The 23,942-nt window shown below is 47.0% G+C and overlaps 1 protein-coding gene across 1 annotated transcript in view; it reads right to left on the bottom strand.

The window, feature by feature from the left end:
* The window catches only part of LOC144097751 (sodium-coupled monocarboxylate transporter 1-like), a 40,645-nt gene extending 18,810 nt beyond the window's left edge, over positions 1-21,835 (bottom strand). The window contains exons 1-7 of the mRNA XM_077630388.1: positions 21,476-21,835; positions 15,758-15,823; positions 15,607-15,658; positions 13,849-13,916; positions 8,269-8,426; positions 6,150-6,290; positions 5,944-6,073 (exon numbers count right to left, since the gene is read on the bottom strand). Of these exons, the coding sequence (XP_077486514.1) occupies positions 5,944-6,073; positions 6,150-6,290; positions 8,269-8,426; positions 13,849-13,916; positions 15,607-15,658; positions 15,758-15,823; positions 21,476-21,808 (948 nt within the window). The 5' untranslated portion in view covers positions 21,809-21,835. The remainder of the gene's footprint in view (positions 1-5,943; positions 6,074-6,149; positions 6,291-8,268; positions 8,427-13,848; positions 13,917-15,606; positions 15,659-15,757; positions 15,824-21,475) is intronic.
* Positions 21,836-23,942: the final 2,107 nt, after the last annotated feature.

The raw sequence follows: 23,942 nt of genomic DNA, 5'->3' as shown, positions 1-23,942 counted from the left end.
GGAAATCGTTGAATTGCGGTCGCGACGGGGCTATTTGACGAGGTACGCTCAGACAACGCCATTTGCAAAAGTAACTGCTGTCGAAGTAGCCGCGTTTTCGGTACACAACATTGTTCTGCGTCACGGCGCCCACATGGTTATCCTCACCGACCATGGAGCTGCTTTCACGTTCCGCTTAACTCAGGCTGTGCTAGATCTGACACACACCAGTCATAGGCGTTCGACGGCATACTGCCCACAGAAAAAATGGTTTGGCGGAAAGTCTTAAGAGAACCATGGCCGACATGCTCCTCGTGTATGTTTATGTGGAGCATAAAACAAGGGATCAAATTCGTCAGTGCGTAACATTCGCTTACAATGCGGCCTTGCCCGAGACAACGCAGCTCACTCCCTTCCAGCGTGTCTTCAGTCGTCCAGTTAGTACATCAATGGATGCCATGTTGCCATCGGCCCTCAGCGTGACAGTGAGCCTGACCTCGACGTCGCCGTTTTGTTCGACGCGGTGAAGAAGCACGTCAGATGATCGGAAAGCGAATACAGCCTCAGCAGAACGTATACGTTGGCAACTAAAATTTAAGACGGCAATTTGTTCCAAGCCAGGCGACCATCTGTGTGCTTGGACACCAGTTCGTCGTCGCGGACTGTCTCAAAAGTTACTGCGCCGATACTGCGGTCCATACCGTGTTCTGCACCGCATTAGCGACGTGATTTACGAAATTTTCTCAGAACCCCGAGCCCGATCATCGCACATATCACCCCGTACAGACGTTGTACATGTATTTCGCATGAAGCCCTACCTCAACCACCCTTCCGACTGTACTTAAAGCTGCATGACACCCAGTTCTGTGCTGTGATGCCCATGTCCACCCTCACGCATCCTTTCTTTCAGTTCTTCGGTTAGCCGGACGCAGGCTGCATCGAGGCTATGCTGCAGAGGAGGGAGCAATTACACATATCTGCGAAGTGGAGGAAGCAGAAGTGTTTCACCACTTTGCTTCCGCCCCCGCGGCAGGCTGCAGTTGTTCTTCTGCCCTCGTTTGCGAGCCACGGGATATTCGTGACAATGTGATCGTTTATACCATGCACCGTTTAAAGCGAAAGCTTTACTCCGCCAGCCAGCGACCCATTCCGGCTCGTCGCGCATTTCAGCCGTATGCCGTATGCTGTATGTCGGCTGCGGTGTTGCCTAGAAACGCCGCAGCCACACTCCAACAAATGGCGCCGCCATCGACGCCGTCGCCGCTCGCTCCACCAGATGTGCTACGCTGAGGTATAGGGAGAGGAGGTGTCGCCTCATGGGGTATATATATATATATATATATATATATATATATATATATATATATATATATATATATATATATATATATATATATATATATATATATATATATATATATATATATATATATATATATATATATATATATATATTTATATATATATTCGGTTCGCCTCAATGTATTGCAGTCGTTATTGAGAGCGCGAAAGAGACGCAACAACGAAAGAACGGAGCAAGGAAGAGACAACGCGCTCAAGAGACGCCAGAAGAACGCGCCGCGCGACTCAAGAAGCGTCGTAACGAAGATGCAGCTAGAAGAAGCTGTGCCACGTCCCGGAATGACTCTTGAACTGCGGAAGTGACTGCTTTGAGTTCTCGAAAGTGTCGGAATGAGACGCTGCGTAGACGACGTGCCGAGGAAACGAAGCTTTCGCAATTCAACTAGGGTTAACCAAAGCTAAACCACAGACAATTTTTTCCTTCATAAATGGAAGCGACAAAAGCTAAACAAGAAACTCCAAAAGAAAATAGCGGACATCACTAAACAAACGGAGGAATACGCGACGCAGCTGGCCAGACAAGGGTGGCAACAGTTGAGCAACTCGTTAAACGGTACCCTCAGCACGGCCAAAACGTGGCGCATCCTCAAGGCCCTAATGGACCCCAGCAAGAACAAATCGGAGAGCGGCAAAGGGATCCAAAGACTGGTCCACCAGTACGAGGGCTCTGACGAGCAGCTCCTGAAAGAAGTCCGAGAAAAGTGCCACGGGAAAGATCAAATCGAAGGCTACGAAGGGGAATACCTCGGCGAGGAAAATCCGCACATGTACAAAGCCATCACGAGAGAGGAAGTTACCGAGGCTGTGAGAGCGGCCGCGAAGAACACGGCGGCGGGAGCGGACAAGATTCGAAACTCGCTCATAAGAAATTTAAGCGACGAGGCAATCGATAAGCTGACATCGTACCTCAACACGCTTTGGCAAGAGGGGAAGGTCCCGGCGGAATGGAAACACGCCGTTGTGGTCATGATACCCAAGCCGGGCAAGAAACTACAAATCGAGAACCTCAGACCAATTTCGCTCACGTCGTGCCTGGGAAAACTGTACGAGAGAGTAGTCACCAAAAGAATCCAGCAACGCCTGGGGAACGGAAGATGGTACCCCGACAGCATGTACGGCTTGAGGGCGAACCTCTCGACGCAGGACGTCCTCCTACAATTAAAAGAAGAGGTACTCGACACAATGCCTAAGGCGGGCGAAAACGTTGTGATGGCGCTCGACATCAAAGGCGCCTTCGACAACGTCAGCCACGCGGCCATAAGGGAAGGCCTCAACAACACCAACTGTGGAAGGAAAGTACACGACTACGTCAAGGACTTCCTAACCAATAGAATGGCTACGGTAGGGCTGGGGGAGCTGAGAAGCGACACCTTCACCACCCCGCGCAAAGGCACACCCCAAGGCTCCGTAATATCCCCCGTGCTGTTTAACGTGGCGACGATCGGCCTGGCAAAAAGACTCGGTGAGATCCAGGGCATCCAACACGCGATGTACGTGGACGACGTCACGGTATGGGTCACCCGAGGATCGCTAGGAGAAAAGCAAGAGAGGCTCCAAGAGGCGGCGAGCTGCATCGAAAAATACACCAGAGAAAGGGGACTAATTTGTTCTACGGAGAAATCCGAACTCCTGAGAGTCGGAAGACACCCCACACAAGCAACACTGGAAGTTAAACTCGAAGGTCAAAACATTCCCGAAAAGAACATGATCAGAATCCTGGGCATGTGGCTACAAGGCAGCAGCAAGTGCAGCCACACCATCAGCCTGCTGAGCAAAGCGACGGAGCAAGTGGGCCGGATGATCAACAGGGTTTCCCAAAAACGATACGGCATGAAAGAAGAAGATACACTCAAACTCGTCGGCAGCCAGGTCGTCAGCCGAGTCATCTACTCACTACCATACCACCCGATGACCAAAGGAGAGAGGGAACAGGCGGATACGATACTCAGGAAAGCCTACAAGACGGCCCTTCACCTGCCAAAAAACACGTCGAACGAGAAGTTGCTCCAACTGGGCATCAGCAACACCTTCAGCGAACTGGCGGAAGCCTTGCTCGAAACGCAAAAGATCAGACTCAGAAGCACTGCGGCAGGGAGAGCGCTCCTGACTAGGTTGGGAAGGGATACGAGCGGATACGCCGACAGATACGCAGACGTACCCGACAACCTAAGAAAAACAATAAACGTTAGGCCGCTACCCAAGAACATGGACCCTAACCTCCACGAGCGCAGGAGACAGGCGAGGGCGGAACATGTGGAAAACACACTAGTGCGACTGAGCAATACGGTATATAGCGATGCCGCCACATACTCGCGAGGAGAGGACCGCGCGGCCACAGCGGTGATGGTAGATTGCACAGGAAACCTAATCACATGCGCGACGGCGAAAATCGCCAGTACCGCAGAGGCCGAGGAAATTCCCGTGCCGCTGGCGGCAGCAGAAGGTTACAGAACAGGCAGACCTCTAAACATCCTAACAGACTCAAAGGAGGCATGCAGGAATTACGCAAGGGGCAGGATAAGCAGAACCGCCGTAATAATAATATAATAATTGGTTTTGGGAGGAAAGGAAATGGCGCAGTATCTCTCTCATATATCGTTGGACACCTGAACCGCGCCGTAAGGGAAGGGTAAAGGAGGGAGTGAAAGAAGAAAGGAAGAGAGAGGTGCCGTAGTGGAGGGCTCCGGAAAAATTTAGACCACCTGGGGATCTTTAACGTGCACTGACATCGCACAGCACACGGGCGCCTTAGCGTTTTTCCTCCATAAAAACGCAGCCGCCGCGGTCGGGTTCGAATCCGGGAACTCCGGATCAGTAGTCGAGCGCCCTAACGACTGAGCCACCGCGGCGGGGCCAGAACCGCCGTAAAAATCCACGGCGGGGTCTAGCTCGCCAGGAGAGTCATTACACACAAGTTAATCTGGATTCCGGCCCATGCAGGCATAGAGGGCAACGAAAGGGCAGACAGCCTAGCTCGAGAAACCACGTTCCGAGCCGGAAAGTCGCATGCCCCGGAGTATCGCACACACGCTTGTGAGGGAGGATATACAGACATCCTAAACCTACACAGGGGGACGAGAGCTAAATACCCCCCACCGCATAAAGCCCTGACGAAAGAGGAAGCAACGTTTTGGCGCCGACTGCAAACAAACTCCTTCCCATATTTATACATCCTAAACAAAATGTACGCGACGCAGTACAGAGATACCTGCCCCTGGTGCGGGGCCACACGCACACTCTACCATATCACATGGGAATGTAAACGCAACCAAACATTCCACCAACACAATAACCCGAGTGCGGAGCAATGGGAGAGTCGGCTCACCAGCTGCGAGCTCACGGCCCAAAGGGCTTTAGTGCAGCACGCAAGTGAGGTAGCTAGGCTCAGTGGAGCCCTGGAATAGGGGCCCAACCTTGCTTAAGAAGAGGCCTCAAGTCGCCAGCGCAGTGAAGACGACGGAGGCCTCGAGACGCCAAGCCCTTGAAAGCACCCAAATAAAGTTTTTTTTCTCTCTCTCTCTCTCCTTCATAAATTTGACAGTGCTTATAAATGCAAAAAAAAGGCAATCAAATGTGCTCCGACGGACAAATAATAAGCATTTCTACATATTTGGGGTGTTTCATCTAACACTTTACACAATTGTTAAAGCTATGGCTTTTAGTTAGAAGAGCACTTTTTTCAGTGGTGCAGTACATCAGAGCACAGCTAAGGCACCCTAACTAACGGACCGGTTAACTAATCTTGATTAGCTAACTTTATAACTATTATAGTTAGGCTCCTTAATCCTTGAGAGGCGTGTAGCCCACTGTAAGTAATATCAATATCAGTTTTCAGAATGTTGGAAATACAGGTTACCCTCGGCGCTGTGGCCCCACAAATTTAAGCTATTCCGACGAGTTACATTGACTGGAGGGGTTGTTTTGCCTGCTATCTTCTCGAAAGCTCCTGTATTTTGCAGCGAGAATTTGATGGGCCACAGCGTCGACGGTAAACGCGTTTTCGAAGTTCTAAAATGAGATATGCATATTGCTTACGGTGGGCTATATGCCTCTCAATAATTAAGGGGCCTAACAGTAACAATTAAAAAGGCAACTGTTCATCCTAAGTTAACCAGCCTGCTAGTTAGCTTGGCTCAGCGGTATTCTGATGTTCTGCCCCACTGACAATGTTATGCCGAAAAAAGCGCTCTTCTAACTCAAGAAGCCTATTTTTAAAGATTGTGTAAAGCCTTAAGTGAAACACTGTGTATTCTGTTCACTATGCTTGACTTCTAGCGTTCCACAGTGAAGAAGGCCGCTTTTCGCAAGTCTTATTGAAGCTTGACAACCGTGGGGCTATCCTTTGAAACGAATAGCCTCACTGGCTGCATTCATGGCTGTTTTTTAACGTCATTTGACACGTCCGACTCGTGGTTTGGTTAATAATGCGCCAGTAATGAGGTTGCAGAGAAGAGTCATGAATAGCGTCTGCTTCACTGCAGGTTTTCCTCGAAAGTCTACGCTCCTCCGTCTGTTACAAAACCGAAAGTTCATCATATTTTCCTTGGGAACAAAACCGCGTATAGAACGAGTGTAGACGAGCAACTGCGAAGATTACTCCACCTGATCGAATCTTTTTATGGATCCAGCAAGATATGGGTCGCAGCCGCGATACCTAAGAATGAGAGCTAGTGCAGCGCCGGTCACGATGGTATAGAAGAAACAGCTCATCAGTGTTCCAACGATGACAGTCCTGTAATGAATGCAGCAAACTACTTTTCGCAGGCCGATCTCTAATTTCCGGTCCTGCACTCTAGGTACATACTCACAACTTCGCTTCCTGAATAGTCCTAGATGCGAGGTACCTCTGAGCTGTCCCCTGATCCAAGCAGATGCGATTTATAAATATTGGTGCAGAAGCAATAAGGATTGACCAAAGGTTTTCATCCGTTGTAAGGTCAACGGCGGTGCTGAAAAACAAAGGAAACAGGTTGAACCACAGCTGGGGAATATTAAGCTTATAAAAATAAATATGATGTTAGGGATGACAGTCGTGCTTCAGTTGGTTTCAAATGAATCGGACGCCCGTGTTCACGTCCTAGGTATTTTGCTGCCAAGGCAGCGGCAATAAAAATTCACAACCCTCGCGCAGTATGTTCCTGTGTCCCATGTTCCTATGTTTTGCTGTGCATCTTCCACCTTGCAACTAAAGGACATAATTCCCAATGCGATTTTAGGCGCCAACAGGACACCAGTATTCCATGGGCGGCTTACTGACAGCTTAGCCCGAAGGGGCTTTCGCAAAATCTATTGTTTCGCGCGAGTAAACCGCTGTAAATGCAAATGTAGGAGCACTCGGCGACGCCAACGCTAGCCGCAGCAGCGGGCTGCACATACGCACGAAACAATATACCATAATTGCGGCGCTTCTGCCGCAGCACACAAATTAACTTGCTACATTTAGTTCCCAAAGCTGAAGTTTTCACGCTTACGACATGGTATTGAACTGCAGCTCTGGGCTGTAGTTCTCAAGATATCATCGGTGAACATATAAAACTTGTCAGAAATGAAAGCACTGGACAACTTTGAAGCGGCCACTCACGAGTTTTTGTAAGCTCGAACCTTAGCGGAGCGATTTGCGGTAACATATTTTCGCGAATTACCTTCAGACAACCTTCAGCACGGTGATGCGGATAATGTCTCATTGCAGTATTACTATGAACGCCTATTTTGGAGCCTCACAGGACATGGCCATTGTTCACGAAATGTCCAAGCGATAGTCTTAGGGGGCACAGTACCATCACAAAAATTCCGAGCGAATCCAGTTGGCTATTATTTAAGTTTTCATCGACTGTAATTTCTGGCGTGATCGAATACTTCGGTGTCAGATTTTCGGCAGTAGAGGATGTGCACGCTCCGGCTCTGAGCGCACAAGAGGCAGCCGCGTCGAGACGTATGCTGTGTTGTCGCATCACGGACCTAAAAATGCGTGGGATAGACCCACGCTTAAATGGTCTTTACCTACTCTCTTATCTTCAACCTCTATTTCGGTTCAACTTTACCTGCGTGGTTCAGTTCCCTATGCAGAGTATAACAATTATAGGGCCTTCCCTGTAGTCTCGGAGGATTGCTCCTAGCATATTTATGCCTAGCACTTATTGCTCCAAAAGGCAACATTTTCTGCCAGTAGCTATCATAGAACCCACCTTGAAACATCTGACAAATAAGCAAGGTCTTAGCTGGAGAGAGTGTTATTCAAGTGTTCTATGCAAGGTGCTATTATCCTCTAGTCAGCTTGCGGCGAAAGGTGTGGCATAACAAAGGCACATCTGCATTCTTTCTTGGGTGATGACTTTCAGGTAACTGGGATTTCAAAAAGAAGACAAAACTCTTAACGCTACTACATATCGGTCTAATTTGTACGATTCTTACAGAAGGGTCTTGCGGCGCAATATCACTGGCGCGTTTTTTGCTAGAAGTTTTTGGCAGCAGTGCGATTTGAGATCATTGCTTGCTCTAAAAATTTACACGCGATAATATTACGTTAGCGCTGTTGGTGCTTATTGAGGACTGCACTTCCCTTTTCTTCGATCTTCAACTGTTTCGTCTTAAACTCATAAACTCCGTAAACTTTAAATATTTATTGTGAATTTTAACTTCTTGGTTTTTGTTATGGCACAAAACAAACCCGGAGTGAGCGTCATAGCATGGAACACACTCTAACAGCTGGTTAGGCAAAACTATTTCGCACTTCTCCTGCCAATCGTTTCACGGCATTTGATATCTACGCTTAGCAATGTTTAGGATCTATAATTGCTTGCAACACCAGCTGTTAATTGTTGGGTATAAGGTTCTACAGTTTTTTCGTAGCATAACCAATTAAAAGCCAAAAAATTAACTCTACGGAAGCTCGATTAGTATGCAATATTTACGCACTGCGGAACTCACTTGAAAAAATACTTGCGCGGGTCGATTTCAGACAGCGGCTGTACATGCACGCGGCCAGCAGTGCCGTCAAATGCCACTTTTACTATGATGATCACCGGCACGGAGACAGTGAGGAGTGCCTGCAAACAGTCAGCCCAGACGACGCTACGGAGCCCTCCCTGAGACAAGAAAGATAGCAATATCTTTTTAAATGAAGATTTACAACGCTCGCCAGGCTCGCCACTTTCAAGACTACCAGTTTCAACCGAAGCGATTGCTGAAGCAACAGGCGCAACCAATACTCCTCCTCATAGCACTCTTGGAACAGGCATGCAGTCATGCAACCTTATGCAAATGATATTTGCATATATAACCGTTACTTTGCAATTAGTTCGATTTGATATCAACAAAGTTGTTAAAATTTTGATCCACTTTCGTATGGACCGAGGCATATGAAGGAAATCAATGATTTATATAAAAGAAACTGTACGAGAGATAAATTTTATTGCTTATGGATGTGCAATATCTTCATGGTATAACAAAAGAGAGTCTCATTGAAAACGCTGCACATTGTAAAACTTTCAGAACGCGCGGGGCGTCTTTCTTTGCGATAAGATGCCTGCAAACTTACGTTCGCAGCTTCCATCGCAAGGGCTCTTGTCCGCGCTAGCAAGGGATTGTAGTGTCCGCGTTTCTCTCTTCGAATGCGATGGTTTGTCTGTGTCTCGCTGGCTCAACGCGTCAATAAAGTGCTGTAAACACGCTTGCATCAACGCTAGCGTCCTCGTTCCTTGCATTCGTCAGACCGACCTCACTTCGAACCCAGCCTTATATAAAAGTAAATGAAGTTAAAAGGAAATCTCTCGGCTGAAACACCGTAAACAGGCGACAATAACATGTAGTAATGATACGCTTTTGCTGGTTGCTTACAAATGATGTAATAAAACAAGTGCATAATGTTTTCTTTGGTGTGAAGGTTCCTTTCATTGTTCCTTGTATATTCATGAGGTCCAAACAGGAATCAGCGCACATGCACTGCTGCACTAGGGTAATCTAGCCGTTGCATGGATAAGACCGCTAATTATTTCAAGACAGAACATTGTTCTGCACGTGCACATCCGTTTATACAGTTTCGGTGTCTAGATGGACGTGACATGCGAGGGTGGTCTGTGTGAAGAGCTAATACAGGGTCACATGATTGATTAGTTCTCAAAAAATCTAGCGCACAATTAAGAAGCTACCAAGATGTGAACGAAAATTCGTCCGGGAACACCACAGTAAGATCGACAACGGCGCAGAAAAGTCCACTAATATCCTACGGAGAGCTAGTAGCCTAGCGCGTCTTAGGTGATGTCCCCTACCTTTCCAAACGAAGCGCTCGCGATCGACCGGAGAAGAACGATAAGCCGAAGCTTATCGTCAATTGATGGCCATCTCCTCATAGGCGACGCGCACCTCGTAGGGAGAGTGAGAAAATTGTACTCCACACGTTACGTGCGTGTGCACGCCTGCCTTGGCTCCCAATGAGGGACAAGGCGAGCCCCATAAAAGCCGTCTAGCACTGGTGGTTAATCATATCTGCACTTGACTTCAAAAGAGCCGTACCCGCATGACACCCGGGACAACATCACTGGTACAGCCATTGATCTGCGAGAGAGTGGGCGTCAGTCCTCGAGATGACTCTTCTTGGCTTTTCGGCCATTCGTCTGTCGCAGTGCCCGGTTAACATTTGGTGCGAATTATGCAGAAGGGTTGAAATGCGGGCCAGTTGGTTCATAGTAACTTAAAAAAAAACAGTCACAAAAGACAAGGGACAAGAGAAGGAGTGTACACGCCACAACGACTGTTTTTTTTTTTGTGTCGTTGTGGCGTGTACACTCCTTCTCTTGTCCCTTGTCTTTTGTGACTGGTTTTTTTTCAAGGTGCGAGTTATATTCGCCTGTCTCCTTGTTAGTGCTCTATGGTGCAAGATCTCTCTCCAAATTATAGCCCGTGTTACTGATTGCGCTACGAGCGTTGCACGGTTGTCTGGAACACTGTACATGTTTTCGTACCAGTAACATGTAATAACTGTATTTTCTCTTAACCATATAAAACGTGTTTTTTTTTCTAAGCCTTTGAATCCAACCCATTAAATGGCCTGAGACTGGCGAAAGCCGGGTATGAAACGATTAAACTCTCTTTGGCTTTTGGTAATAGTATTCCAGCTGAGATTGTCATGCTAGGTCGAGAGCATCCCCTGAGAAAATGAAACAGCTACCCACACACGGTCTAAGGTTGTCCGGTGAGGCACACCACCAGTGCGCATATATCAAATGAACGAATTACTGTATAAGAAAAATGAATGACACCGAAGCCCCCAATATGCACAGCCGCACAAGCTGCTTCATACTTACTGGGGCAGCGCATATTCGGGCATTGGTGGAGTGAAAGCGTTTTTTGCATTTCTGGATAAAAAGTTTGAATTAAGCAAAGTAGCTTGTTCGTGTATTTGTTTCACGATGATTCACGCAGTGTGGTGGAGTTCAGAGCTCGGACAACGAAGCACATAGTGTTTACTTGCAGTGTGTTTGTTCTATGCGAAGGCTGTGAATAAATGTGGTTCAGTAGGACTCAGAAATCACCTCCCCATCCCTTACATATATATTGCTGCTCTCATAAAATGCGGAAAGTATAGCGGTGATATTGACGGGAAAGAAATCAGACCACTGGCCATTTTTATTCATTGCATTGTGTGCTCTGCCTCGACTTTTTCACTTTTTAGCTGCATCATTCCTGTTTTTGCCGATGACATCACTGTCTTCGTATAGTGGCGTGGATTAACCGTCCACGCAATGCACCACAATACGCCAATCACAAATGTAGTCAACATTCAACCTCACTTCATGAACCCTGTCACTGAGACAGCTTTTCGTGAGTCCCTCCCAGCACTTGCCACATATCAGTGAGATTTCACACACAGATCGGTTTGCATCAGACGCGAAACATTTTATTTTTCACCGCGAGGTACAACTGTACTGATAGCGCCAGTAAAACTGAAGTTTCAGCTCAGCAGCTTCCAAGTAGGTTGTGAGATAAATTTATTGTTAACGAGACTTCTAAGTTGCACATCTATGGACACGTCAATGCAAGGCAAAACGAATTTCTATTGTTCTTTTCTCCTAACTGTGTAACGGACAGAACTCTTCTTGATTTTCAGCCTCTTAACAAGACCTTTTACTATTAAGGCCAGTCCCTGCTCCAGAGAATTCGTTTTCGACAGGCTAACTGTCGTCTGAAACCTTCTAAAGAGGCATGCGGACTTGGCGCTCATGAAGCAGCAGTTTGCAGCGAATATTTTTAGCTTTTAATTGTAACAGTGAATAAGGCCTGAGAAATTAGAATTCGACTGATCCCACAAGCACGAAACGACGTAGAAAATAGTTTCTGCCCTGCATATGCGTTTGCCCTACCAGGTTCCACAAAATGGGAAGAGCGTAAGGCGTCGGATCAAGCAGCCTGGCTTTTATCAGTATCCTTGGGGCTGCTGAACGTGTTGTCACTGGGGCTGTACAAGTTCTGTATCTGGCTGTGAAAGTGCGTGTAACAAATCACACCTTGCGCATATACAATGTGACCAGGTCAGCTACCTTTTTCTAAGTAGCTCTTTTCTAACACCTGCAGGTGTTAGAAAAGAGCTCTCTTAATACTCTATATAAGCATGCATCAAATCCCAGTAGAGAGGTTGCAACAACGGCAGGCTATGTGAGCAAAAGTGCAACGTTGGCAGCATGTTTGATGGGCATCCCACAGGGACTGCAGGGCGTGCCAAGCATCTCAGACGTTTTAAACTCAAGCGCCGCTGCTTGAGCATTAAGGTCGAATAGCAATACAGATTCTTAAGGTTCCTTGAAACTGATTATATAGCCGTATCAATTAAGTCTGTGGCTGCACTGCTGCATAGCGCACAGATGCGAGAAATATCATGGAGTGAAGGGAACATGGATCAAGAAGGAGCGTTGCATAATTAACGATAATGACTCAACTGTATCAGTGCAGCAGGCACTGGCTGCTGCACTGTTTCACGCAACTAATACCATTACCAGTAAAATAATGCCACTTATTCTCACTTCGACCAGTATAGTCCTGCAGGTAAACTACATGCATAACAATATCAGTTCGTCCCGCATTTTACGCAATGAGGTGATAGCTACCACTTACCCACGAGGGAATGCCGAGCAGCGAGCCAAAACTAACCACAAATAGAATCATTAAAATAAAGATCTAATTGCTGCGTATTGTTTTTTAGGACGGAAGGTACAGAGAGAGCTACTTATTTCAGAAGTAAGGCAAATTTCTCCCTCTGAAAACGATCGAAATTGCTTACGAAGAATTTAAGTTTACCCTCAGTAGAATACACTTTCTAAGATCTATTTGGGATAGGTTTTGGGATGAAAAGCTTCCCGTGTTCATAGACCGGATACCATGCTGCGGTAGCTTCGATTCATTCAGCATTTTCTTGCTTTCTCGTGTAGCAGCATGCTACTGTACGTGTAGCTTCCTGTCCTTCTTCTCTCGTATGTTAATAGGTGACTGAAGCGCAATAGTAAACTTTTACACAGAGGTAACGTGCCGAATGGTTAGCTGCCTGGTTTAAGTTGAGTTTTGCGCATAGTTTACAGTCGCACAAGAATTTTTTTGTGAAATATTATACAGACACGCAAATATCCTGGGCAAAACCGCTTATGGCTCGCAAATGCAATTAGGACCTGCTGACTGTCCTTGAATGGTCACTAGAGGGAAGCTTACATTTTAGTTCCAAATTGTGGTGGTGAGCAGTTTTCGGTAGTGTAAGGCTCTTGCAATGAAATAAAAAGTTTTCGAAACTACAAATTGCACCATGAACGTAATATAGAATGTGAAAATTAGCCATCGTGGGGTGCTTAAGCACATTTTGCTATGCTAAATTTGTGTCAAATGTTATTTCCTCAGGTGCATGTCTAAAGTAAAATAGATTGCTTTTGCAATAATGATTCTAATGTTGAGTGCACCAAAGAAATCAGTATTTGGCTTAATACTCTCAATCAAGCTGTGAGCGCAGTTCACACAATTCCGTAAAAAGCGCGTACAGGGCTTGTTATGCTATCTATACAGAACTCAGCTTAGTGACTCAATATTGAAATGGAATCAGCCGCATGCATTGAGAGGCCATGTTTCGTTTCAGATACCATGCCAATTGTTGAAAACAGATACCGCATTTTTACACTTGATAATTTTATATGTCTAATTAGGTTTAGAACGTACGCCTGATATGAAGGTAACCTCTTGAACGGGCAGGAACATGTTTTCAAATAGTCATTGAATGGAAATATCAGTGCTCAGATGGTGACATCCGATGTGGTTATACATGAGCGGTTCATCCACCAGTACACTTTCTTTGAAACGCTGCCTTGCTCTCAGTCTCTGCACGTATGAAACTTGCGATGCGTGCGTAAACTGAATGAGGAACATTGTTTGAAAATACACGAGATGCTTTGTTTTCTAAAATCCAGAAGGAAGTATTCTGTTGTCTGTACAAAATTGTGGCTCAAAAGAGCTCGCATGAAACTTGAAAATATTTACCAGTGATGTATATGCTGTTGCTGCCAAGCCGATGACGACTGAGCACCATGCCGCGCTGATGCTAAACACTGCAATATCAGAAAATATTATACCCTGAGTAAACCTACTAGTTGCCATATTTATTATGTGCTGTTCTACCTGATCACTGTGCAAGAACCAGACAGTATTCTTAAGAAGGTTGAAATTTCCGGAGACCTTCACTACGGCGTCCCTCATAGCTTGAGTCGCTTTGGGACGTTAAACCCCCATAAAACCGTAAAAACTTAAGAAACGCAACCCGGCTGCAGACCTTGTGACAAAAAATTGGCGCTGGTTTAGCTCTGGTTAAACCTGGAGTGACGCCATAGCTACAGCTGGTTGAGTGGAACTTGCTCAATTGAATAGCAAAGTCAGTTGTTGTTGTTGCCTTCGTTACATGGCACATATCCACGACGGGAGATTGGCCAGGGTTCAGTGGGGAGACCACGTTGAATAGGGTAAACTCGTGCCAAGCTATAATGATTGTGCCTTGGGTGAAATTTACGAGTAATTAAAAAGAAAAGGAAAAAAAATAAAAATATCGGGAGAGAATATTTTAGAATAAAATATATGGAAATACCCAAAAGTTCTTTTAAATTCCTAAAGATCAGTCTTTCGCCGCACCGTTTCGCTGGGCGTTCCTTCTTCATCTTCATCCCACTTGACACGGCGCATGCGCACAGCTGTGGCAGCTCGGTTTTGCCGGCGCGCCGCGCCGCGCCGCCGGCAGCAGCATCTGCTCCGCACCACGGGGCTGGTGACGTGACCAACCACGTGGCGACCCACGTGATCTGCCACGGCGCCGCGCCGCCCGCAGCTGCTCCGCACCACGTAACCAACCACGTGATAGCGTGGCGGCGCCGCCACCGCCACTGGGCCGCCACGCTGGAGGCTCAAAATGCTACCGTAATGTAGCTATCACTAGAAAACTTTAAAATGGTATTAACAAGAAATAACATTCGATGTAAAGAACAAAGCAAGGGAAGACAGAGATGGTACGCGCTCGCGGGTGTTGTTTGGCGGGCGTGGAGGGCCAGAATTTCTTGCGTCCCAACACCGAGTAGAATCAAGTTTCCAAATTCTAAAAACTGCTACGGCACCTAACTGGTAACTGCTAGGACCAGCCTTTATTAGTTGTAATTGTGCAAAATTATTTGCTGCAATTTATTTAACTAGAGTACAATGAAACCAGCATTGCCTTTTCTTCGTTGTCCGCCGCGCATGTCTCTATAATGCAAGTCCTATTTTAAATATTTCTCTAAGGTTTTCTTTGTATGTCTCCTATAAAGATAATTCTCATGGCCTCTTCGCAGTCCGAAGAACGTAGTGTATACAGGCCATGAATGTTGAAAACCTTCATCAGAATTCATTAAAATGATGAAAACCCAACCAGAAGAAAAACAAATGGTGCTCAAATTAATGCTATGATTACGAAAGGAACACCGTAGTGGGTGAGAGCTGTTATAAGGTGAACTCGTATATGTATGTCCCCAAAGAGATTTTCGGAGCACGGAAGCCACAAGAAAGTTTAATTTCATCCTTGCCCGGGGGCACGCCCAGACGAAGAGACGAGCACTGTGCATTTGATGTGGGACTGTTCAGAACACACCCTTCATTTCATAGGCACCCGCTAGGGCTACTAAAATTAATCGTTTCGATGATTATCGTGTTTCGAACATATCTTTGGGCTACGTATACCTAAAGAGATACGAGCCAACTGCATATAAATCAGACACTTACACGTTGATACGGCCACTGCTGCTGCGTAGATTGCTACGGCTCCTACCATTTGCTGAAAGAATATTTAAAATGTTAAAGTCATAAAAAACAATTTGCAGGCAACAAATTTTACGGTGGTTTTTTAGCATGAGAATATTTAATTAGTACTTACTGATAACGTGACGTACGTTAGAGATGCTATGACGGACACTGTCAGGTTGTAGCGCAACCGAACATACTGAAAGAAAAGACATGTTAAAATTTAACATAAAATTTCAACAGCTGTGATAAAATGTTGCTAGCCTGTTGCTCGGGCTCGTTGGAGTACAGACGCGAAGAATTGACGTGGCGTGTTTCAATACAAAAATATTCGCGATGAAGCTGCAAAGATAGGCCTTAAATAGTTCTTTCTAATAAAGCTATAAAATGATGAAGCTATGCTTTAGCGGTAGAAAAAAACTGTTATTTTGTTCTCTTTTATTCTCCCACATCCTTTTGAAAAGAAAGCTGTTAAGCGCCCGGTCTTCGGTTGAGCGTCGGTGTAGTATAGTAATGGCAATAGTCTGCAGAACCGGTGTCTGCGTTGCGAAGGAGCAGATTATGACGATGGTGGAGAAATGCGTAACTGGTTGACTGGTTAGAACCAGACATCGATTGCCACTGGAGCCACCCCGGTAACCACATCGGGTGGTCACCATGGATGGAGCGGTGTATGGCGAGAGCGTAACAAGCAGCAAGTAGACGGTGATTGTCACGGGAACCACTCGGAGTGTTGGTACTTAAGAAGGAGGAGGTTAAAAGCTAGAGGAAGGTGGAAGGAAGGAGGCTCCAGCGACGCACAGGAGAGGAGCGCTTGTTGAAAAAAGAGCATGTTTGGAAAACCAAAAAAAGAGCGCTCTATAACTATGCTCATATGAAGTCGCCCTCCGACTCTCCACGTTATTGTATCGGGAAATATATGTACCTTAACCGTTCTCGCTGCATCTCGCGTTACACAGCGGTAATTGACGCATGGGTTTGTTTATTTTTTTGCACAATACAGTTTTGTCTGCGTAGTAGGCTTTAGGTAATTTTCATGGTTTCAGTGAACCTACGTTAGCTGATACCGCCTGTATCACCCCTTCATTTTGTCGTACCTGTATTTTTGAGGTTCTACAAGTGAACTTTGCTTCTCTTAAATGTGCCGCGAATCAGTACGCTGATTTCATCTTTAAATATGCAGCTATCTCTCCCAAATCGGTGAGTGAATTGAAAATTGTGCGGACGAACAAAAAAATCTCTGCCCGAATTGCTTAAACCAGCTATCTAGGCCGCAGAGAAAAGTGTTTCAGTAATTGATAGTGGTCGATGATTTCATGCGTTACGAAAAAGTTTGCAGCAAATTTGGAGCAGTGGTAGAGCTTGATATAAAATTCAGGATTTTGCAATGCCTATCGCGGCGCTGAACCCTCCATCCCAGGCATACTCATCGGGGCAGCATACGCGGCGTCTATGGTTCCTGTTTTTGTAATTGTCGTGAAAGAAAAATAGGACGGATTTACACGAACGTCGCACCAATTATTCGAAAAGTATACCAAAATTTGGGTACAAATTCGATTCGTATTGAATCATTTTGGCATACGCTATTTGATTCGTTCGAATAATCGAATAGGAGGATATTTGATTCGATATTAGAAATTTCCTAATATTCGTAAACGCCTAAGGTTTATCACTTGTCTTCACCGCCATTGATATCTGGGCCTGCGCAGCGTTGCTACGGTGACGAAGACGCGGCTAGGAGCGTCGGTTGTTCCCCACGGCGTTGCGGCCCCAAAGCCGTTCGCGGCGCTATGGTACGATGCAAGTTCAAGTCACGTGCTTGAGCATTCTACTTAAGCAGCGCTGGGGAAAGAAGGTGAGGGAGAGAAGTCGTCTGCTTCCACGGCGGCGTTAACTGAACGGGTTTTGCAGGAACGTAGGGATGGCTTTGCAAACACAACAGCAGTGGCAAAGGTCTACACACAGTCTTCTCCATTTCCCACGGGCCTCGGCATGCCCATTTGTTTTGAAGCGAAAAGCTTCACTGCGCGGGTCAGAGCCGAGCTTCGCGTGAGCCGAACTGGTGAGTTATGCGCATGCGCAAAAACGAGTGACGTCACGCGCCGCGCAGGTGGTCGCTCCTCGCCCCTACCGCAGCCGTCGCAGCCGCCGACTCCGTCGCCTGGCCTTTCGGCGCAGCCGCGCGCTACTGCACATGTGCGTCATGTGCATGCGCAAGGAGGCTATATAATTGCCTCTAGATAAACAATGTATAATATACCAGCTAAGCTACTAAGGAAACCATGACGTCAAACCAAGCATAACTGAATTTTTTCGCTTGTGTATCCAGGCTTAACCAGAGCAAAGCCACTGCCTAATTTTTTTCATATCCAATTGTCATTTCAAATTTTTTTGCGAAGTTCAAGCATTCCGACTTTCCCTTCCAGACCGGCATGCCGCAAAGCAAAACTTTATAAAATAAATAATTGGTATCTTTTGTTGAGAGCGCAGCTTCTCAACGCTCATCAGGAGGCCTCATTAGGTCAATTGATTGTATGTCGCATTCAAGAGACGAACCCTCCGAAGTTTCCGGCCTAATTTTAGTTAAGTGTTCGGGTATTTTCGCTTTCTAATTTAGATGGCATTGCTACGAGTGACATGCAGAACTTCCTGCCGGACTGCGATAGAGCTTTGCAAAAGTACTTGATGACAACGTCGACGGCGGCTGCAGTGCCATGCCGTGTCTGCACAGCCAGAAAGCGTAAGTGTTGTAACCTACCTGGCTTACATTAGCAAACCGTAAACACTAATTCCTCAGAGATTTTCGCCCTTGATATTATGGAGCAGCTGCCACACAGCAAAAAAAAAGGTAACACCGATGTACTCGTAGTTAATGATCATTTCAGTGGCATGGCTTAATTGTAATCGACGCGAGAAGCTGCAGCTCTGAAGGTCCTGGCATAGATGTCTTAGGAGTTTTGTTGGTGAGGCTTCGCCGAGGGTCTAACCGCCAACAACAGCGCCTATTTTCACTTCGAAAGACTTTCGCGACAGCTATGCAGCGATGGGCGTACATTGCGAGTGAGTGTCCAAATGTAGTTAAAGCCACTCCTGGGTGCGTATTCTAGATCCCATAATGTCTGGGGAGCGTACCTCAGCGCCATATCCTTCACTCCTCGGACGAGTATAACGCGCCCGTCCTTTCTCATACTTCGAAGGCAGCCCAACACAGCGGCCGGTCAGGAAGCGGCACATTGTCTAAGCAGTCGTGCCAGACAGGGTGACTACGCACGGCGATTGGTCGAGCGTTTAAAAGATGTTATTGTGGAGGGGAACCTCAGCCACGAGAATCCCGAGGCAAGTAAGAAGGCTGCATATGAATGAGCGGTAAAGGACTTCGACTTCAGGTCTGCGACACAGCTCTGAACACGCAGCAAGATCCACCATCCTGCCAGACACCAGGCGGCTCCGGCGGCCGCGGCTACATGACAACGCAAGACCGAGCTGACGGCTGTCAGCCTGCAAGCTGAGCAAGGCATCTTTCGTGGCCGCTATCGTCCCCTTGACCCCAGACCCAGAAGGAGAGCCCGCAAAACTGGTGCCTAGCTTCTCATCCAGAAGGCTGGGCCTGCTGAAGGACATGGACATGAAGGACTGGTCTCTGGTTTCACGCCGCGAAAGAAAGTGGAAAATGGCGCGTGTTCGCGCCCAACTGAGTGTCACTGTTCACAGAGAGAGCATGTGGGAAGTATCTTTCTTCCTTTACCGCCCAAGAGGCGAAAGCCGACTCCGATTTTCAGAAGTCCACAAGAGGTGTATATTACCGATACTCACATATGGGGCAGAAACATGGAAGCTAACGGGTTGAGCTCTAATTAAGGTCAGCGCAGCAAGCTATGAAAAGAAAACAATGGAAGAGACACTTAAGCTCCGCTTGAAGGGTATGCAACGATAGCGCTAATAGGTTAATACGCATATATACGGAGTTGGTCATCCTGTACATTCATAACTCCTTTCCAGTGCTGACAACACTCCTGGCGTAGTGGTGCCCCGGTTAACAGGTGCGCCGGTCTCCTGCGATGGCAGGAGCTGCCACCGGTGGGGCTAGTGAGACCAAGGTTGTTCTACCCGAGCAACAGTTCGCGACCAGTCATTAATTTAACTGCGACCTGCCCTAGTGGACGGTTTCCTCACATTCCGGTGGCAGGTGGGCCACCTGCCACCTAGGTTCCTTCTCTGGCGATTTTGCGCTCAAGCTAATGACACCGCTTCCGATGACACCGCCGACAACAGACGAGGACGACGATGGTGGCTTTTCTGCGATACAGATTACTCGACGCTGTCGCGTTATATGTGCAACATTAAGAGACTGGAAGACAGCTGCGTGGATCAGGGAAACAATGCGAGTAAAAAACATTCTAGCCGAAAGCAAGAAGAAATGGGCATGAAGAAGTCATGTAGCATGGAGGCAATGTAACAAATGGTCCTTAAAGGTCATCGACTAAAGCTGAGAGATACTGGCACCAACCAATAATCTTTCAACTCAAACGTTTTGGGACCAATTAGATCACTTCTTCATGGGTGGCTGAAATGCGAGGGAGCAGCAGCAGGTGCGGCCTTCACTTTCCGTTAACACTTGCTGAAGTGCGTCCGGTCAATGAATTCGAAAGCCAACCACCTCGCCGAGCACTGCGAAAGCGCCGAACAGAGAATCGCCTTCGAAGAGGTCAGCGTCATAGCCGGGGAGCCTAATCCATTCAAAAAATGCCACGTCGAGTCCCGCTCACGAAGTTTTCTACTCACGAAAGCGACGGTGAATAAGATTCTGGGAACACTCCACCCCCACCCCCCCCGTGTACGTTACTGGACTTCGTCACGTGTTAAGGGAAATCGAAGCGAGCTCCCTGCTGTTGCTGGCTCGCATTTCAGTCACCTCTAAAGAAGAGACCGAGCTGATCCCGAAACGTTGGGTTGGGTAAATTATTGGTTGACGGCAGCATTTCTCAACTTTTGTTTCAAAAAAATTATGAGGACTCTGAAGCTTCGCCTTAAGGGTAGACGCGATTGAACCTTTTCCTTCTTTTTATATTTTTTGTTACTAGAGCATGAGTACACATCCTGAACACACTTTACACTCATACAGAGCACAACGCGTTCACTTGGTGCTACTCTTACACGCTTGAACCAAAGACCGTTTGCGTCATAGGCGTTGTGTGTCCACCTGGCATGCTGAGGGCCTGCGGTCCAACACCATTTCCGGCGAGTTTCGTTTTTCATTTGAAACTTCTGGGAATATTTCGGTCACGTTTCTGGGGCATTCCTGTCAATCCCAGGTCACTGTGGCCGCTTTTCGACCGAACCAGCTGTGTGCGCTGTGGCGTAAAACCCAAGAAGCCAGGCACCCGTCGAGGAGGCTGTCGTTCAATTCGTAACGGATTTGACTCCAAGAGAAGGCAAGCCTAGCAGAGGGTGGCAAAAATTTTGTGTGCGGAATAGATTAGGGTGTTTGAAAGAATGAGCTTTGCGCAAATTAAGCGAAGTGTCTTGGCAGAGGCCTTTGCTCTCCTGTGGGTGTAATTAGATTGGTGATGACGAGGATGTGTTATATTCATGATTACTTCATGTGACTGTTTGTTTAGAATTTTTTGCCTCTATTTTATGCCAATTTCGACTACCGTATTCCGCTTCCGAAACCTGCAAACCTAAAGCCTTTGTGAAAGGCCCTTGAGAGGTGATTTGTATATATAAATAAATAAATGAAAACAAAAAGAAAGAAATCAATAAATTAGGAACTTTCTTGATAATCTAAAGGTTTGAGCAAATGAACAAATCGGTCATGCAAAGCAATATAATAAGAGACCACAAAACACACCTGAAAAACCGACGTTATGTTCAGCCCATATAAGACAGGCACGACAACGCTCACGGCAATCGGGATCAGCAGCAAATTGGACACACAGATCCAGCCCGTGTGCATGCCGTACGCATACATGTGCGACGGCCATCCAATGACGCCAGTCGCTGAGCCCACAGTTGCCAGCACTGAGGCTGCTAGAGGTAGCATCTGCAGAGACTTGCTGCCCAAGAAAACTTCGTCCGTGGCGTTCCCCAGTGGTCGCCTCTTTCGGAAGGAAAAGTAGCAGCCCACGGCCAGGCCGGCACCGGTCAGCAGCGAGAAAGTGGCGTAGTCGATCGGCTGAGCCATGGTCTCTTTCGCCTTGCGTTCACAAACTGCACGCTAGAAAAGACAGCAGTTGGCTTTCAGACGGTCCCGCGTTACCTCCCCGCCCTTCTCTCCCAGCATGCATTTGTCAGAGGCCTTGGGTGCTACGGCATTGTCCTACTTGCTGACAGGGACGTGTTTGCCGCAGTGATATGTCACCATAGGCTGCGAGCGCATCCCCCAAAAAAACTGATATGAAAGTGCAAGCGGATGTAGACGGGACAAATTAATGGCGTGTAACTCAGTTTTTCTGCGAACGGTATCCTGTAATACCGTCAATGATCAACCAGATAGCTGACGTGTGTGAGATTTTACTTTTATCTTTCCAGGACGGCAGGTTCGTGCAGGTGGTGATGGCTGCGTTGAAAACTGCAAAAGACACTGTTCAGTAAAAAAAAAGAAAGAAAAGCTTGTGAGGAATAAAAGAAGCGAAGAAAAAAAAAGAACACGCAACAAAGACTTCGTGCCTCGCACACCTGCTGAGCACAGTCGGTGAACTCTGAAATGCCCTCATTTTAATTCAGGCCGGGTCTTGTCGCTCTGCCTCTGAAACACAGGTTTCCAATGCTGCTAATTTTAAGCCTGCTTTTATTTCTGCTAGGCGCCTTATCCGGTAGACAGGCAATATGAGATAATTGTAATCTCGGTTTCCTTTCTTGCTCAAACTTGCAGCCTATTTTGAATGTGCAACACTAGTTCAGCCGCTCTAGTGGTAAACATATAATAATACATGGCTGTGGTAACAGCCGCTTTGGTCTCGGCACAATACTTTCGTAGAGATCGCTACAGTTTATGTGAGTCTGCATGCAGATAAAAATGCTGTGGTGAATTTATTTGTATTTACGCTGAGCTTTACCAGGACCTTTCTTTCGCGCTAGAAACTAGCCTCACTACGCACTCCATTCTACAGCCGCCCCCGCCAGTTCTTCCTCCCTGGCGTTTTGTGCAGCTATGCGACAACAAACTAGCTGACCTAAGTCGGCCATCAGCTACCCGCGCGGCATCGTCGTTTCGCGACCGAATTACAGAGCAAGACGCCGTTCTGCCGCATGGCTCCATCGTTATGTACGTTGACGCAAGCATCCAGGCCTGCAAAACAAGAACGGCAGTTTACTGTCCTTGCAAGCCTGCCCTGAACATAACGTAAAAGTTTCGCCTCTCAGAACCTCCTTCCTCCTTCTGTGCGGATATGCTTGCGGTTCAAGAGGCCCTTTGCTCTGTGGCCGCCGTTACTATGCTACCTAAGGCTCGCACTGTCATTCGCACCGACGCTCTTCATGTCACGCGCCTACTACGACGAGTCAGTCGCACCCCAGATATCTGCCAAGACATTGATCGTCTAAGGGCGCGCATCCCGCAGCAAATCCGTATTGATTGGGTCCCGCGTGGCCTCCTGAGCGCACAAAGCCGCGCAGATTCTGCGACCCGCCTTTCGACCCCAACCTCGTCTTTGCATCGAGTCGTCACTCTGGATGACACCACCCTCCTTTTAACAAGAAAGGTACACCTCCGGCGCCACACACATGCTCTAATCCCTCCGGGTGCGCTAACCCTCCCTCGTGGTCTTACCCGTGCAGAGGAGGTTGCGCTTCGGAGGATACGGGTCGGGGTTGCCCTAACTCCAGCTGTGACACGCAAGTGGCCGCATTTGAAAGACTTATATCCCCGCCCCGGGTGTCCAGTCTGCAAGATCGGAGACTGTGAGGCGAATATCCCCCACCTGTTGTGGGTTTGCACGAAGCCGACGAGAATTTGGCACTTGGCGGCGATGGGTCTCTCACCGATCAATCCGGATTCCTAAATTGCCTAGACACAGGGTTCATATCACCGTTCACTACTTGATTTCATTAGATCAGCCCACCTTTTTTATTTATTTAAGCATCTTCCTCATCTCTCATTTCATAACATTTATGCCCTGAGGCAATAACCATCGCTTGAAAAAAAATTCTAAAGGGATCTTCTGATTTAAAATCTTTCATTGTACATAGCTGTTGAACAATTTTATGCTGCTCCAGTTGTCTTCGATATGTCTACAAAGCGTGCTCTTACTCGATTACAATCCTAACAACAGGCAGCCTACGCACTGTAGTGAAAGGACAGCCAAACTCGAGGAACT

This window comes from Amblyomma americanum, chromosome 7 (genome assembly GCF_052857255.1).
Source record: "Amblyomma americanum isolate KBUSLIRL-KWMA chromosome 7, ASM5285725v1, whole genome shotgun sequence".
Taxonomy (NCBI): domain Eukaryota; kingdom Metazoa; phylum Arthropoda; class Arachnida; order Ixodida; family Ixodidae; genus Amblyomma; species Amblyomma americanum.
This window is presented reverse-complemented; position numbering and strand designations above follow the sequence as displayed.